Source organism: Vombatus ursinus, unplaced genomic scaffold, assembly GCF_900497805.2.
Source record: "Vombatus ursinus unplaced genomic scaffold, bare-nosed wombat genome assembly UNPS02009205.1, whole genome shotgun sequence".
Classification (NCBI taxonomy): Eukaryota; Metazoa; Chordata; class Mammalia; order Diprotodontia; family Vombatidae; genus Vombatus; species Vombatus ursinus.
The window spans coordinates 34385124-34403395 of NW_020948983.1; the positions used below are offsets into that span (position 1 = coordinate 34385124).

Here is an 18272-nt window from a genome sequence, read left to right on the forward strand (position 1 = left end):
GTCCAGTGGCAAGACATAGGTCGAGACGACTGGTTATGGCCTGCTATCAAAGCTATTCTGGTCTCTCCTCTGGCTGCGCCATGTCTAGGATAGAACTTAATTTGCCATTCTTCTCAGGTCTGACAATTGTTGCCCAATGCTCTGTTATTCTTGCTTAGCTTTGTGTCAGAGACCCCTTTTAGCTTCTGCTAGTGGTACTTGCATTGTCCTCTTCCTCTACGTCCTGGAACAGACTGATGACTCAGTTTGCTTGTCCCCTCCAGGCCATGCTTTTTGTAAGAGGTAGGGAGTGAGCAGAATGCTACTGAAACTCTTTCATCACCTATGCCAAGGACTTTCTGTCTTCTACCTTGTCTTTCAATCCAGCTTTAGCAAAGATCCTGCAGGAAACCAGCTCTGTTTCTCCCCCAAGAGTTAAGTTCTGCAAATCTTTCACCCACCTGATAGTGCTTAGCCATCAAAGCACCTTCCTGTTCAACCCCAGACTCCCAAAGGATCATGTCACCCTCCTATTCTCTTTGTGAACTTTGAGACTTTTTTTTTCTCCCTCTTCTGCTACCTACTTCTCCTCTTGAAAGCATCAGAAGTAGACACTGGCAGGGAATCTAGTTAGTCCCAGGGGCCTTTTTCGTAGTAACTGGAATAGGGGAAAGGCTGGGGAATGGGAGCAGAAGCTAGACATGAGCCCCAATACAGATTGAGGAAATTTTGAAGCCTCTTCCATACTTACTCAGAAGCAAGTAGCGTATCATGTATTGTTGATTATCCTACGAATAACAATTTTCCCCTCATCTCCTATAAAGGAATCCCTTCAGTAGAGTGCACATGCTAAATATGCATCACAGGAAGAATAAGGGAGAATCAAATTATAGGTCCCCTCCCACCAGGTAAAAAAGTGACACATGGTATATATTATCTTGTCAGATTAGGAACATCATTTGATTTGATTTGCTATTCTCTAAATGCAACACGATATTTTCGGCCTCCATGTTTTTGCCCAGGCTATCTTTTACGCCTGGAATGTATATTATCTTTACCTCAACCTCTTAGAATTCCTGGCTTTCTTCAAGGCTCACCTCAATCACTACCTACCAGGAGCCTTTCCTGATCGTTGTAATTGTCAGTACTCTTTCCTACACCAAATTATATTGTGTTTCCTTACTGTGTCAATGTATTCCCCTGCAGAATACTAGCTGCTTGAGAACAGGAGCTATTTTTTTGTTATTGTTATTGTTTATTGTGTCTGAATCTTCAGAGACTAGCATAGTGCCTTGTACCTAGTGAGTGCTTAATCAATACTTGTTCACTCGTAGATTTCCCTAAATCAGGAATGGCAATTGCTGAAATCTGGACAAGATACTAAAGGCAAAAAAATAGTCAGCTCGGGATTGTCAGCCTGAGGAATGAAAGGTCAACAGACCAACAGTTCTCCTTGGTCAAAGAACAAAGAAGACTGTTAGGAGTGATCTAGTCGGTCGTAATTCTGGGGAGAGTAGAGGGACACAAACACACCAGTCTGGCCTTCTCTCCTACCTCCTGCCCTTTAATCTTTGTGGAAAGGTAGCTCAGGCTCTCAGTAATGTTTCATAATCAAAAAGCAAAAATGCCCCATCTGATTCAGAGCAGTGATTGTAAACATACCCCTTATTTGTAAATAGCACCAAAATCTTTCCCAACAAAAGCTCCAATGAGCAGGTTTGTATTTAAAGGTGAAGGACTCATTAGGCTTCTCAAGAAGAAAATTGGAATTTAGCAGGGGTTGGGAAGTGGGAAGAAGGCAGATGGTGCTGTGAATTTTACAGCTATGGCCATGTCTTGTGGTGTCCTTCTGAACAGATTGAGTGCAAACACCCTCCCACTATCTAGGCCTGGCCAAGGCTGCTTAAAATATTCATTGTGTGCATTTTCCATTTCATGTCTGCCTATCTCCTGCCTTTAGCACGTAAATCCGCCTTATCTAGGACTCGGCAAAAATGAATCCAGAGGAGTAACGTTGATTCTTCTAGGTTTCTCACCCTGTGTTGGGGACAGGCTTTAAAAAGGAGCCTCTTTTCTCTGGATGGTGTTGAAAGGATCTCTCATATATAACATGTGAGGCCATTCATTAGGAAATATGCCCACATTCATTTTTTCTCAACTATGAAAATGTTACGTGAATCAATCTAATGCACTCTTTCTTATATCCTATCACAATTCAAGGGCATGGAGATGCTGGATAAATAGCTACATAACGAAACTGTCCACCAAGATATATGCCATAATTATAGGAAAATTGAAGAAAATGACTCATACACGACTCATACATTTAAAATAATTTTGATGTAGTGTTTTTTAGCACACAAGGAGTGTGTGTGTGTGTGTGTGTGTGTGTGTGTGTGTGTGTGTGTTCAGATTTGAGATTTTATAAATTCCAGAACTCCCAGTATGGAAACTTCCTGGCTCAATGCAGATCAACAACTCATCTGTAATTTATATTGTTAGAAAGTTGCCTAAGGGCACTGAAAGGTTAAATGATTTGTTCTTGGTCAAGTAGCTACTGCCTTTTAGAGGCAGGTCTAGCTGACTCCAAGGCCCCATGTTGTCAAAGAATCTACCCAGTTAAAATTCAATTCTTTGTGCATTTTGCTAATTTTAAAATTTTATTTCTTGTAAGAGACAATAGAAAGACTTTTCTTGCAGATGCTAGTTAGCATTTTTGTTGATTACTTTTGTTTTGGTTTTTTTTTTTTTTTTAGTGGGGCAATTAGGGTTAAATAACTTGCCCAGGGTCACACAGCTAGTAAGTGTCAAGTGTTTGGTCTGAGGTCAGATTTGAACTCAGGTCCTCCTGACTTCTGGGCCGGTGCTCTATCTACCGCACCACCTAGCTGCCCCTGTTGATTACTCTGATTGGAACATGGATGAGTGCTTATTACATTTGTAGATGAGTCAAAGCTAACACATTGAATGGAAAGACCGGAAATCCCCAAAGATACCAACAGGTGAGAATATTGAGTTAACTCAATAGTTCTGAGCCAGAGCTTAGTGACTCAGTTACTTCATCCTCAGGTAGGGTGAACTATGTCAAAGCCCAGTCCTTGAATCTTCCTTACATTTCCAAGAAATGTGTCTTATCCCAGGCTGTTTGACTAGGGGTTGTCTAGGAGTTTACAGATCAGCTTAACTACGAGCCTGGATCCATTGCATCCTGGAAGCACATAGTAGAGTGGGATGGAAATAGGCTGGATTCTTTCCTAATAACTAGCTATCAGGCCTTGAATTACCTAACCTAATCTCAATTACCCCAGCTGTAAAATGAAAGTGAGGGACTAAATGGATAATATTTAATAATTAATAGCTAGCAATAGCACATTGAGATTTGCAAAACAGCTTACATATGTTATCTCATTGGGTCCTCACTTGTGAGGAACAGTCTTAAGAAATAGGTGCTATTATTATCTTCATTTATACATGAGGAAACTGAGGCTGAGAGAGGTTAATTAAAGTCCCTTTAAATTCTGGTGATATAATCCTGGCTCCTCCTTTATCTCTCCAACTTTTCTCCTTCCATTCTCAGACAAAATCCCTTCTTCTATTGTTAGAAGTTTCAATCACATTTCTAGACATGTGTGCCCTGAGAAACACTGTTTTTTCACCCAGTTATTCTCTAAGTCTTAAAAATTTCTTTAAAAATTCTTTTTCTTTAAAATTTTAAATTTGTTTAAAATTTTTAGCCCTGATATGATAGAGTATGGTCCCAGAGTTGATAGAAAAAAAAATACTACCAAAGTAGCAACAAGGTAGTTGGGAAAAAGATTCAACAAAAGAAATTTAAAATCATTTTCCTTCTGGCTTTCCTGGAGTCATATTTAATAGATGAAGAAACTGAGACCCATTGAGGGGAAGTAACTTGCCTAAGATAGTAGAGTCAAGACTGAAATCTAGGAGTTTAGGTCACAATCCGAGGAAGAAATACCTAGAGGTTGATGTCCCTCTAAATTCCCAGAGGCAGCTGGGTAGCTCACTGGATAGACCACTGACTGGTTCTGGAGTTTGGAAGACCTGAGTTCAAATGTGATCTGACACATACTAGCTGTGTGACCTTGGGCAAGTCATTTAATCTCTACCTTAGTTTCCTCAACTGTAAAATGGGGATAATAATAGCACTTACCTCCCAGGGTTGTTGCCAGGATCAAATGAAATAATAATTGTAAAATGCTTAGCACAGTGCCTGGCATATAGTAAGTGCTATTACAAATATTAGGTATTATTATTATTATTTTTATTACTTAACCTTTGTTTGCCTCTGTTTTTTCAACTGTAAAATGGGGATAAAAACAGCACATACCTTGAAGGGGTTGTTGTGAGGATCAGATGAAATAAAATTTGTAAAGCATTTAGCACAGTGCTTAGATATGATAGCTGCTATTATAAAGGCTTATTCTCTACCCCATTCCCTTCTTATGGCCCTTAGGAATGCTACTTACCCATCCGTTGGCCTCAGTTTCCTCATCATAGAAGAATTAATTTAAATTCTGGGCCACCGTGCAAAAATCTAAAACAATATTAATTTATAATAACATCTATAGCAGGTACCTCACAGGATTATTGTGAATTTCAAATGAAATCATATATACATGGAAAAATTCTTTGCAAACCTTAGGGCACTATAAAATGCCAGTTGTTATTGCTGTTTGCTTATTTATAAAAAGTTCACTGAAAAAGAAACAGAATTCTGCTGGAGAAGACCCCTTCCCCCCTACTTTCCTTTTTCACTGCAATATTGGGACTGGTTGGGTGGCATGACTCAGCAGGCTCTTCTGTATTCCAATGCCCCTGTCTAACTCATTGCCACTTTATCCTGCAACCTTGAAAAAATCAAGTCTAAATCCTGTGTAAAGTACAAGCACATAGTACCTTGAATAGGCAAGACAAGTTTGTATTAGCAACTGTAAAGCAAATGGGTATCTCAACTAAACCTTGCCAAATCAAATTTTCTCACGAAGGGCAGGCAGAAACACATATACCACAGACCCAATTAGGGTGTCAAAAATAACACACACACAAACGTACTCACACACACCTACATCCACACCAGAGAATGTTTGAGCCAGGGGGAACATTAGTGACCACCAAATTCCAATTCCTCATTTAATGGATGATGAAGCTAACTTGAGCAAAGTTTATAATCAAGGTTATGTAACTAGTTAATGGCAAAGTTCAGGATTAGAAGCCAGGATTTTTGACTATCAGGCCTATATGTTCACTATTACACATTATGCTAAACTAGAAGAGATTTAGGATAGAAAGTAAGAAGAGTCATTGTCAGAATACTGCATTGTGGGGGTGGAAATGGGGAGAATTCAGGAAAAATGAGCCCATACAAGTGAAGAGAAGCATGAAATTAATGTTGACTCTAAAATGGCTGAGATACTGAAGTCATTTGAAAGAGAAAAATCCATCTTTAGAAGAAGAAATTAAGACAATAAATTTGGATAATTAGAGCATAATAGAGTCCTCAAAAATAACTGTAACACGAAGCAGATAAGGGGTAAATTGAAATGGTAAAAATACGTTTTATATATGATGGAAATGCTAGAAAATATATCATATCTACAATTCCAGATGACAAGCTCTGAGGCATATGGAGAAAATGTCTTAATATTATGGGTAATTTGCTAAAATTAAAAATCTTTGATTACTACCTGCAGGGATTCTGGGGAAGAGTGGGGGTGTGGCATTCTGGGAAGTGGGGGAGGAGGTGGGGGAGGAGTCTGAGAAAATTCAACCAAGGGTATATCATTCTAACCTTCAAAGGAGGATGCCTGAGTTTCTTGAACAGAACTCAATAAAGAGATATTGAATTAAATGAATGAAAACCTGAAATGACCTTGCAAGCAATTGGAGAAATAGAGTTGGTATGATACATTGAGAAGCTCCTTGGCAGAAAGATGAAGACAATTAAAGGGAGATCCTATTAAATCACTAGAATGATTAAAGGAGTATAAATAAAGAGTTTGCCCGTTGGAGTGCTACTTTGCTGTCTTACTGTGATGTAGATCCAACTCTGGGGGTGACACTGAGTTCAGCAGAGTTCCGTCAGATCTTGCCAAGCTGGCAAGGTTTCCATTGTACTCCTGGCAGTGGACTCCACGTTTGTTTGAGAACCAGCTTAGGTAGCTTTGGAGAGGTTCATCACAAGAGGGTCAGCCATCAATCAACTGATGATTTTTTTTTTTTTTTGGCTGCAGCTGTTCATGGAGTTGGTTTTCTAAGAGGTACAAAAGGGTTTGCAATATGTACCAGTGGAGAGACAATCCACGTAGATGAAAACACAGATCCTTGAAATATTAAAGTAAGAAAAATCCTTATAGGACCATAGATTTAGAACTGAAAGGGATCATAGAGGCCATCTCGTCCAACTCCCTCATATTACAAATGAAGACACTGAGGCCCAGGTAGGTTAAGTGATTTGCCTAACATGACACAAATCGTGAAAGAGGTGGGATTTGAACTTAGGTCTTCTCAGTCAAATCTAATGTACTTTCTTAGTGTAACACACAGACTAAATAGCTTAAGAGATCCTGTCTATGTTAACTCTGTTCGTAGCTTGAGTATTGTCAATTCAAATTAGGGCTAGCCTTAGAAATGTGTCAAAACTTTGAAGTGGAGGACTGAAGTACAAGTCCTAGTTATGTGACCTGTAAGTCACTTAACCTTTAGGTTTTCTCATCTATAAAATGGGGATAATCATACTTCTACTACCTATCTTGTAGAGCTGCTGTGAGGATCAAATGAGAAAATGTGGGAGGCAGCACGTAGCATGGTCTTAGCAGCTAGGTGGCTCAGTGGATTAAGCGTAGGGCCTGGAAGTTAGGAAGACTCATCTTCCTGAGGGCAAATCCAGCCTCAGATACTTATTAGCTGTGTGACCCTGGGCAAGTCACTTAATTCTATTTGCCTCACTTTCTTCATTTGTAAAATGAGTTGGAGAGGGAAGCGGCAAACCACTTCAGTATCTTTGCCAAGAAAACCCTAAATAGGGCCATGAAGAGTTGGACACAACTGGACAGCAGCAACAGCAAAGATCTGTGTTGGCTGACCCAGTACTGTTTGACATTTTTGTACATCTTGTTTCAGACTGGTCTTAAAGCTTGCCCAGGGTCACACAGCTGGTAACTGTTAGAGAGGATTCAAAGCTAGGTCTTTTGGAACTCCATCTACTCTACCACACTGCCTCCTAATGATGCCTTCAGGAGCGACTGCAATCTGTAAGATGGTTTGCCTTAGAAAATTTCCCTAGACCAGTGGCTCTCCAAACATAGAAATAGGTTCAGGAGGTCCATGAACTTGAATGGGAAAAATTACATCTTTATTTTTGTTTTCCTTTAACTGAAATTCAGTATTTCCTTCAAATATTATTCTGAAAAGGGATCCATAGACATCACCAGACTGCCATAGAGTCCATTACACAAAAAAAGTTAAGAACTGCTGTCCGAAAATGTCCTGATTTTTGAGTTTTTTTTGTTTCTTAATAGTTTTTTCTGTCTCCTCCCTTGTTGCCACACAATTGGTTATTACATATCACTGTCAGTGTACCTACCTCTAGCAGCCTCCCCAGATTCTGTGCTTAATTTTCTTATTTTAATCTTTTGTAATCTGGGGAATCATATCACTAAGGTAGTTAGAAATGGGTGCAAATTAACATTAAATAGCTTCAGCAAGGACCAGAGCTTTTGATGTATGAATAAAGTACAATGTGCTTCAGCACATTGTTGTTGTTTTTTTTTTTTTGACTTCTCTTTTGTATACTCAGAGCTCTCTTTTTGCTTACCTCCTGATTTTTAACAGTATTCTGGATAGCTGAGGGTGGCTGATAAATTGCCTCTGGATTAATGAGACATTATTGTACAAAACTGCTGAGTCTGATACTCTAAATTGATTTCCTATTCATCAGCCATAAGAGCTGGACAGCAGTCATTTGGAGATTTGTGCGGATCAAAGGTCTATGCATGTTTGAGGAGAGGCAACTGTCTTCCCTGGTTTGGTGTCAGAATACTATTATAAAAAAGGTGGAAAATCATTAAAATCGAAGGAGAAAGGCCAGACACATGAAGACAAAAGGCTGCAGCCTTCTAACAGACCAGGATCATTTGATTTGTTTGCTTTTAAGAGCTGAACACCTGCCAATTTGGATTATTCATCAAAAACCAAATAGCCTTGGCCAATCATTCATTTACACCACAGAATAATAATGTGGGTTCAGTCATAGTCTACCCTGCTTGCTGATTACACATATATCTGGGTGCCATGGGTTTCAGGCAAAATCAGGCCTTTGAAAACAGGAACAGAGAATCTATCAAAACCCCCAACCCCAGTGATCCTGATATCATATTGCACAACTGGAAAACTACCATTGAACACAGAATGTGATACATAGACACACACATTATTCAGCTGGAAACAACATAGGAAGCTATGCAGCCATACAAATAACTTGATTAAGTTTTAATATTGTAACCTTCCATTTTCAGTAATGTGTATCGAGAAAGTGCCTCGGGAAAGCAGTGCATCTAGAATTTAAAACCAATCCAGTTTACATATATTGTAGAGATGAGGCATAAGATGAGATTTCCTTTAATTTGCTTCTCCCTACTCTCCCCCTACCCACTGGATTAAGCAAATAATCTATACCTAATTCCTAACTCCTCAGTAGGTGGGTTGAGCACAATGGAAAAAAATCTGCAAGAGCTTTGGCTTCTGAACCAGAGGAGATGTAACATAGTGGATGGAATCCTGAGTTTGGAAGCAGAGGGCTCCAAATCCTACCTCTTTACCCCCTCTTTCTTTTCTTTCTTCCTTTTTTTTGAATTAACCTATGTAGCCTTGTACAAACCATCTCAGGGTCTCAGTTTTCTCATCTAAAAAGGGGGGAGTTGAGCTAGATAGTCTCCAAGGTTCTTTTCAAAAATCCTGTGGATTTTTTGGCTTTCCCGCCAAACACACATCTATGATTTTATCTAGGGAGCACCTAGTGATGCATTTCATCTATCAATGCAGATCAATTATTGGGTTCACTGAGAGCTTAAGCTACTTCCCAGTATCATATAGCAGTCTGCGTCAGAGACAGGATTTGAACTCATAACTTTCTGATGCTGAGGATGGCTCTTCTTTATTAACTGTCAGAATGCCTCATTACTTTATACTGGTGGGACTTGGTAACAGCTATCCTTCCAGCTGGCCTTATGAAGATGGAGTAAATCTCACCTGCATAATTTTAGAGCTAGAAAGGATGTTAGAAACCATCTAGTCCTACGCTTCTGTTTGAGAGAAGAGCAAACTGTGGCCCAGAGAGATGAAATAACTTGTCTAAGTTTCCACACTTACCTAGTGGCAGAACTATTATTAGTGTCTTTTTCTCATGACTCCAAGGTCTGTGTTTTTTTCCCCACAATACTATGTTTCTATGGTTAGTGCCATCATTTCATTTTATCAATAATGAAAATGAGGCCAAGAGAGGTTCCATATCTTTCCCAAAATTATATAGCTAGTTAGTAGCTGTAACCCAAGTCACCTGTTAGTTCAGTGTTATTTCTGAGATAGTAGCCTATGTCTTTTATTGGTTGATGCCCTCTGCCTCAGAAAATCAGGCGTGTCATCGTTAGCTGATTCCATCAGGATATCAGAAGCCATTTAGACAGGAGTCAATGGCTTGAAGTGGTGAGCTTCCATCACCTACCCAATCTCTGAGTCTTTCTCACTTTTACAGATATTGATCTATGATCTGACTGATACGCTTATCTTAGAGATTCTACTTGGCTCAGTACTGCTGTGGGCATGGCAATCCATGTTTGCAGAAAGTCTGTGAGCAACTAAAAACCAGCCTGCTTGCTAGACTTCTTTCAATATAATTATAGAGGAGTTAGAAAATGAGAACTGAAATCTGTATGTCAAATCTATATGTCAATCCAGTGAGTGGTAACTGGGAAGTACACAGATAAATCTAAACCCCTATAAGAGTTAGCAATTGGTGGATGGGATGGAAGGAAACATGGCTACTATTGATCTAATTTCAGACCCTGAGTGGAGATTTGCTAAGAGAGAGTTAATTTGAAAACCCAGAAACAAGAAGAAAAATAAAGTCGCTTACATGCTCAGCAGTCTCCATGCTGGTCAACTCCTAGTGGTTCTATTCTTTCCTCTCTCTGTAAATACAGCTCATTTTGATCAATCTCTCTACTCCCTATGGATCACTCAGGCACTCTAGTGTTCCTATTTTCTGTGTTTAATCAGAATATTTTCTCTTCAGTGAAATCCCTACAACCCCATATTTTCCTATCTTTTTTCATTCCCTCTGTAGCAACATAGATGATACACCATTAAACATAACCCCTTATATGTTCAAATGGCAATGTGAGCACCTGCTATGTGTGTGGTCTAAAGGGTATAGAGAGGAGTAAGACACAATTCCTAGCCTTAACAAGCTTATAATTTGGTTGACCCTTTAGCTGATCAAATGAGCCAAGTACCTTCACATCTCCTGTGGTAAGCTGTTGTCAGGTTTCCAAAATATTCCTCCCTGCCTCTTCTCCCCAAATCCCAGATTACAAATAGAGCAGATATTCACCCTGTCCCAGCTGCTTAGTCTTGTCTGTCGCTACATTGATGAGCTATAGCCTCAGACAGTGAGGAGAAAAGCACAGGATAGATGGATTGCTGTGTGGAGCAGCCATATCTGAAAAATGAATTCTGTTCTAAAATAATACGAAGGAAATGGTTTGACCTAGATCAAGGGTGGGGAACCTGCAGCCTCGAGGCCACATGCAACCCTGTAGGTCCTCAAGAGTGGCCCTTTGACTGAGTCCAAGTCTTACAGAACAAATCCTTTTATTAAGGGGATTTGCTCTGTGAATTATTATCCCCTATTTTATTGACAAGGAAGCCTCAGAGAGATTAAATGACTCACTCATGGACATAAAACTAGAATTAGAAGCAAGATTTGAACCTAAGACTTTGTGACACTAAGGTTAACTGCCGATTGTGCCACGCATGTTAACCATCTGAACATGGATAGAGTTACAGCAGGAAACAGTGGAAGGTGGTGCTGGATTTGGCGTCAAACCCAGTGGTGCTGGGTTTGGATCTTGACTCTTCCACTACTGCCTTTGGGACCTTGGGCAAATGACTTCTCTAGGCCTGTTTCCTCATGACAAAATGGAGTCAATTACCTGAAAGGTCTCTTCCAGTGCTAAATCTATGATCTATTTGAAAGCAAGAAGAACTTTTTGAAAGAGGCGTAGCAAATAAAATGTTAGACTTGGAATCAGGAAGACCTGAGTTCAAATCCTATTTCAGATATTCATTAGCTAGACCAATGATCCTAGAAAAGTGACTTAACTTTTCTCAGCCTCAGTTTTCCTCATCAGTAAAATGGGGCTAATAATAGCACCATCATCACAGGGCTGTTGGAAGGATCAAGTGCTTCATAAACCTTAAAATTCTATATAAATGCTAATTACTATTATTGTTATTATGTTTTCATCATAGCATGCGTTGATTTCTACTCCATTTCCTTTTAGCCTACATCATGATAAATCTTCTTTGAATCATGGAGAGACTAGTATTTTTTACCTAGAACTCCATGGTGTAATGAAATGGGAAACCTTGGCCTTAGTCTTTTTATCTAAAGGTTTCCACTAGGAGAAGGACATGATCATATCCTCAGAGCAGTTTAATTCAGTTTGTTCAGCTCAGCTTAGGTCAGGTCAAGTGTATTCTCTGTGTGTCCCCTGGGTACAGATTGCAGATATTACCCTGGTGGTGAGACAGTAGCCTTACAGAATGTTGTTTTTTATGTGCATTTCATGGATGTGTGCAGGAATATTTGAAGTACGACTCAGGTTCAGCATTTCACTGTTTCCCTGGTCTGAGGGGAGAAACTGGAACGGATCTGGAAGGCATATCTTTGGGTTACCTTGTCACATCCTACAGAGCTGGGAAGAGAAAAATCAGGCAGCTTGTTTTTTTTAGAGCTCTTCCAAACTGAAAGGGAGATGTGGAGCTACAAATAAACCAAAACAAAATAAAAGACAAACGGGCAAGGAGCTGCAGTGGTTTAAATTTCACCTAATTAGCAGACTAAAGTGTAACTAAATCCAGGAAATAACAGAAATGCCAGCTTCTACTTCCCAAAGGATTAAAAATCATCACTATCCACATTGGATAGAGGATAAAATTATTAAATGTACACTATTATTTTGTGAATTTAACTCCTAGCCCTTTCAAGAGTCACACAAACCGAGTAAAAATGAGCATTACCTAGATCTGGAAAATAACACTTCTGTCCATCCACCTCCAGGGAAACAGTGAAAGAATGGGATATGTATACAAAGACAGGTGAATGAGTTACCATATTTTTTCCCCTCAAAGATGATCCTGAGGAGGATAGTGGGTGTAACATAAACACAATACTTAGGAGGACACTAGGATTATTGATAGGGGTTATTATGATATTAGTTCTAGGATGGGGGGACATGAATTTGGAATAACTCAAGGAATCCAGGTGCCTACTACAGCTCTGAATTGTACTCCAACTAGACGCCCTTCTGACATCTTCTTGGGATTCAGGAGTATAGACTTAGGCTGTGCCAGACTTGTTTACAGCCATGAATCATGATATCTACTTACCTGGATGGTGTATGGAAAAAAGAAATGGACCTGAAGTCAGGAGAGCCTCCCACCTCGATACATACCACATCATTCTATCTCCTGTTTTTGTGACTTTGCAAGGCTGTTCTCCATGGCTGGAATCCTCTTCTTCCTAATCCCCACCTCTTAGAATCTCTAGACTTAGCTCAAGTACAATCTCCTACAGGAGACTTCTTATGATTCTTCCCATTATTAGTCCCCCCTCCCAAGCCCCAGCATATCCCTCAAATTACTTTTTATTATCTTTTTTGTACTTTCACATTTACTTATGTAGAATATGTAAATCCTATGTTAGATATGTCTAAATGGGTTGTCTAAATGTATAGACTTGAAGCTAACAGGTGGCATGGATTTGGAATTTACCCCAACCCTCTTCAAGCAAGGCTTTGATTTCTGCCTTCAAGAGGTCAAGAGAAAGGCATGGTTGGATGATTGGTCCTTTCCTTTCCTATATCTAAGAAAGGTATTAGACTAGATTAATATCTATCTGATTAACAGATATCGCTAGTATAATGGTATAATAGATTCAGAACAAAAGTTGCTTTCCTGGTCCTGCTTAAAGGATGAAGGTAGCCCCAAGCTTAACCTGCCAGCTTGATTCTTTCCTATAAAAAAAGACTATCACAAATCGCATATAAGCAAATAAATTAATCTAAGCAAACTGAAATTGGAGGAGTTATATAGTTCAGAACATACCAGAAAATATACCAGAGTAAGTAAGCTCTTTAGATGGGAATGACATGAAATCTTAACTTAAACCAAAAGGGAGGAGCCAATCTCACCCAAAGGAAAGATCCTCCCTCTCTCTCTCTCTCTCTCTCTCTCTCTCTCTCTCTCTTTCTCTCTTTCTCTCTCTCTGTCTCTCACTCTCTCTCTGTCTTTCACTCTCTCTCTGTCTCTCTGTCTCTGTCTCTCTCTCCCTGTCCCTCTCCTCCTCCTCCTCCTCTTCTTCTTCTCTCATCTGTAGGGAGACAAACTAGAAATCAGGGACATATTGAGGAGGTGGCTTCCCCTACATGTCTATAGCTTTCAAAATCTTTCCTTGTGTCTCTCCTGAAGAGTACTTGGTACCATACATGTCTCGCTTCTAAAAAAAAAAAAAGCACTGACACCAGTTCCTCCCCTGATGTTGGTACTCAGTCTCAAGCTCAGCATCCTCTCTGCCAGTCTGGAGTCATATCTCCTTCCCCATACCATACACAGCAGCAAACAAAACACAAAAGCCTAATTATACCCAGCTGTGCATCTGTTTTTTTCCTTCTAATAGCATATAAGGTCTGTGAATATAAGGGCTGTTTTCCATTTTGCCCAGCATCTACGAGTAGTACCTGGCATGTAGTACGTACTTAATGCTTGATGAACTGAACTGAATTTATACTTACTAGTTATACGAACGCAGGCAAGTTATTTGACCTCTCTGAGCCTCAGGCTCTTCCCCTCAAAAAATGGGGAGTTTTTTAAACCTTAAACTACTTTTATAAAAGTATCAGTTATTATTAGATGGAAGTATTGATTGTGGTAATATTTTACTATTTATTTGGTAAGTTGTATAAAGGTCACCTATGACTATAGGAAGCTCTGGCAGCTATCTCAGCGCAATATAATTGCATTACTACAAGTGTCTAGAAAATAACTTTACAAGGTGTTTTTTAAGAAACCAACTTGATTATAAGACAAGTAATTGTTTATGTGTTTAGACTTGTTGCTTCTTTTCCATGTCATCTAAAAGATTCAGTCATTGGATATAGCTTTATACATGCTCTTTTTATATGTTCTTTTTTTTTGCCTCTCCTGCCTTCCAGAAACCTAAGAAATAAAAACATTTTAGCAAAACCAACAGACATAGACTCTGACTACATATTCTATATTCTGTCCACAGAGAGAAAGAAGGTTTTCACAGTCACTTATCCAGGAAGAAGGTTGTCATCACAATGAACCAAAGTTCAATTGTCTTTTACTATTAGTTTCATTTATATTTTCATATTCATTGTGTGGATTGTTGGTCTGATTCTACTTACTTTATTCTGCATCAGTTCCCATCATATTTGTTGTTTTTATGATGCAGTAGTACTCCATTACACTTCTATGCCACAATTTGTTCACCCATTTTCTAATTGGTGGGTTTCTACTTTGTTTCTAGTTTTCTTTTGCCACCATAAAAATGCTATTATGAAACTTTTAGCATATATTGGGCCTTTCACCTCACCTGGATATAAGGTCTGCAGCAGAATGGCTGGATCAAAAGATATAAATAGTTTATTGATTTTTCTTACACAGTGCTAACTTGTTATATAGAATGGTTGAACAAATTCATAGTCCTACGTTGACCATTTCATCTTTTATCATCTTTCCAATTTTGAGGAGAATCCTCAGAGTGATTTTATTTTGTATTTCTCTTATCATGAATAATTTAGAGTATTCTTTAACATAGTTGATAGTTCTCAATTCTTTTGAAACTGTTCGTATCTTTTTATGACTTATCAGCTGGAGAATGACATTGATGCTTTGCTGTCCTACCCATCACTTTGAAATACTTTGTTGACTTAAAGAAACTCTCCATACCCATTTCAACAAAATGGCAATATGTTCCTTTGAGAGGAACATTTAAAAATAGAGTCACAAGATGGAAGTCCTCTAGGGTTTTTTTTTTTTGACCAGAAAAGGAACCATTAAAAAGCAAACAAACAAAGATATTCCAAATTGCAAACATTTAGGGCATGTCTACTAGTCACAAGATATTCATAAATGCTTACTATACATAGTGTTATGTGTAGTAATTTATCCTTGCATATTTACTGTTTACATAATTCTACTGAGGCCTTACTTTCATAGAACAAACTTGTTAGTTTACAAAGTATTTTCTTTCCTTAGATCATATATGTTAATGATGCTGTGATTTCCAGGAGGGGAAATACGATGACTGTCCACCATTCCAAAATATGTTCTATTTTGTATGCAGAATGCTCTGAATATTCCTAATATTTCTCTCTTTCTCTGTGTTGCTCCTTCTATTACCTTCTTTTCTCTCTCTATTTCACAGGGCTGATAGTCTACCTGGGAATGATGGCCGGGGCCTTCATCTGGGGTGGCCTGGCAGATAAGCTTGGGAGGAAGAAAGTCCTTGGCATGTCTCTAGCAATCAATGCCTCCTTTGCCTCCCTCTCCTCTTTCGTGCAGGGCTATGGCTTCTTCCTCTTCTGCCGCCTTATCTCTGGTATAGGGTATGTACATTAGGAACATAAGACACATCACTCTGAGTCAAAACAGTGGTCAATGCAGAAAGAACATTGGCTCTGGAGTCAGATAACTGGGTTCAAATTCTACTTCTGATCCACTTGTGTGACCTTGGGCAAGTTTCTTAATCTCACAGGTCCTCAGTTTCCTCCTTTGTAAAATAAGAGTCTCTTCTGGCTCCAGATCTATGGTCTTTTTGTAGCCTTCTCCTGCAAGCTTCCCCAGGTACTTGTGGGAGGGGCTATGTACTGTGATCTATCCGGATGAGTGTTCTGTCTCTGTTGATATTGGGTATTGGGAGAGTTGGGTTACAGTGATAATAGCCTCTTATGACACTGCAGCCCTTTATCTCTTCTCTAAGAATTAGGTTAACGAAGTAAGAAATTCCTTGTCAAAATGTATTCCAGGATTTCTAGCAGGGAAGAGAAATGGGATGGTCGTATATTTGGAATAATGCCTCATAGTTTAGAATAAAGCTTAGAAATAAAATGTTCACAATGTGAACACAAACTGGACGCTTTCAATTAAATTCACATTTATTAGACAAGTTGCTATGCTAGATACTGTTGATTCCAAGATTGATATTAGACCTTCCCTGTTCTCCTGGACCTTATATTCTAACAGAGTTATGAGCTAGGGAACTGGGCATTTTTGACATGTGAAAGAAAGCTGAAGTCTGATCAAAGCAGTAAACAGCGACTTCAAAAAACTGAAGATTTGGGGCAGCTAGATGGTGCAGTGGATAGAGCACTGGCCCTGAAGTCAGGAGGACCTGAGTTCAAATCCAGCCTCAGACCAAACACTTGCCACTTACTAGCTGTGTGACCCTGGGCAAGTCACTTAACCCCAATTGCAAAAAAAACCCCACAAAACAAAACAAAAAAACAAAACTGAAGATGAAACAAATATACCTCCCCCTCTTGATAGAGAAGGAATGGATTTGAGATGCTGAATGAGATAGGTATTCTTATACATGGCCATTGTATTGATTTATTTTGCTGGACATATTTGTTATAAGGGAGGGTTTCTCTGAAGGTAGCTTAGTTGGTAGTGCTAATTATACAAAAAATACCATGAAAATATTTGGAAATAAAAAAAGAAAGATAGCTGGAAACAGCTTAAATTAAAGTAGTAAACAATCCAGTATGTTATTCTTTATATAGTTCTTAAATCTACTAAGCAAAGGAAAAAAAATGGCGTGAAGATCATAGTATTATACCTAAGATATAGGAGTAAAGTGAGTGCTTCAATTCCACATTGGTTTGTCTCAATCAGAAGGATTCCAACCATTATAGAGACAAGTCCTTGCTCTGAATATAATGAATGTAATGAAATAAGACTTCTGAGCTTCTTCCTTGAAATTGCCCCCTAAGTTTATCAAAATGCTTCTAGTTGTTTTATTTTTATTCGTCCTATGTTCTAGACTTACTAACTAGACAATTCACCTTAGCTCCTTAGCTTTGTTGTAGTTTAACCAGGATGACCAGCCAACTTTTTAATGAAATTTAGTTCCCCATTTTATTCTGCAAGTTCTGTCATCTCTCAACATGGCACACTATCTGGATATGTAAGAGGGCTTCTCTTTTCTATACACACCTTGATTCTTCCTCTTTGGTATTTTCTCCCCCTCAGGATTGGGGGGTCTCTCCCCATCGTATTTGCCTATTTTTCTGAATTCTTATCTCGTGAGAAGAGGGGAGAACACCTAAGTTGGCTCTGCATGTTCTGGATGATTGGAGGAATTTATGCTTCAGCAATGGCCTGGACTATTATTCCACACTACGGTAAGTGCTCTAAGCTCAAAGTATTCATCTCATGAATGTGTTTTCAATAGCATTGATACCTACATCCAAATACTCTTTCCTCCTTTCTCCTGTGCTCAGAACATTCCCTTAGACATGGTTTTTGGATGGTTCTCTTGTATTCTAAAACCCTTGTGATCCTCCTGAAACAAAACAATGTGATATTCCAAAATAAAAATCTACTTAGAAATTATGCAAGTTTTCCTTCCCTCCTATAGGTTATTATTAATATTTTATTATTATTATTTTTATTTAAGCAATTGGGGTTAGGCAAGATACTGTGATCTTCATGCCATTTTTTTCTTTGTCTGCTTAGTAGATTTAAGGGTCACACAGCTAGTTAAGTGTCAAGTGTTTGGTCTGAGGCTGGATTTGAACTCAGGTCCTCCTGACCTCAGGGCCGGTACACTATCCACTGCACCGCCTAGCTGCCCCTGATTATTAATATTTTAAAGAAGCAATAGAAAGAAATGATAGGCACACTTCATAGCTCATAGAGTTGGAAAGGGGCTAAAGAGATCATATAGTCCAGTTACTGTACCTGTAGAA

At 38.9% G+C, this 18272-nt stretch overlaps 1 protein-coding gene across 1 annotated transcript in view; it reads left to right on the plus strand.

The window, feature by feature from the left end:
* The window catches only part of SV2B (synaptic vesicle glycoprotein 2B), a 108370-nt gene that overhangs the window by 55999 nt on the left and 34099 nt on the right, over positions 1–18272 (plus strand). Inside the window, exons 3-4 of the mRNA XM_027852136.1 lie at positions 15728–15908; positions 17554–17705. Of these exons, the coding sequence (XP_027707937.1) occupies positions 15728–15908; positions 17554–17705 (333 nt within the window). The remainder of the gene's footprint in view (positions 1–15727; positions 15909–17553; positions 17706–18272) is intronic.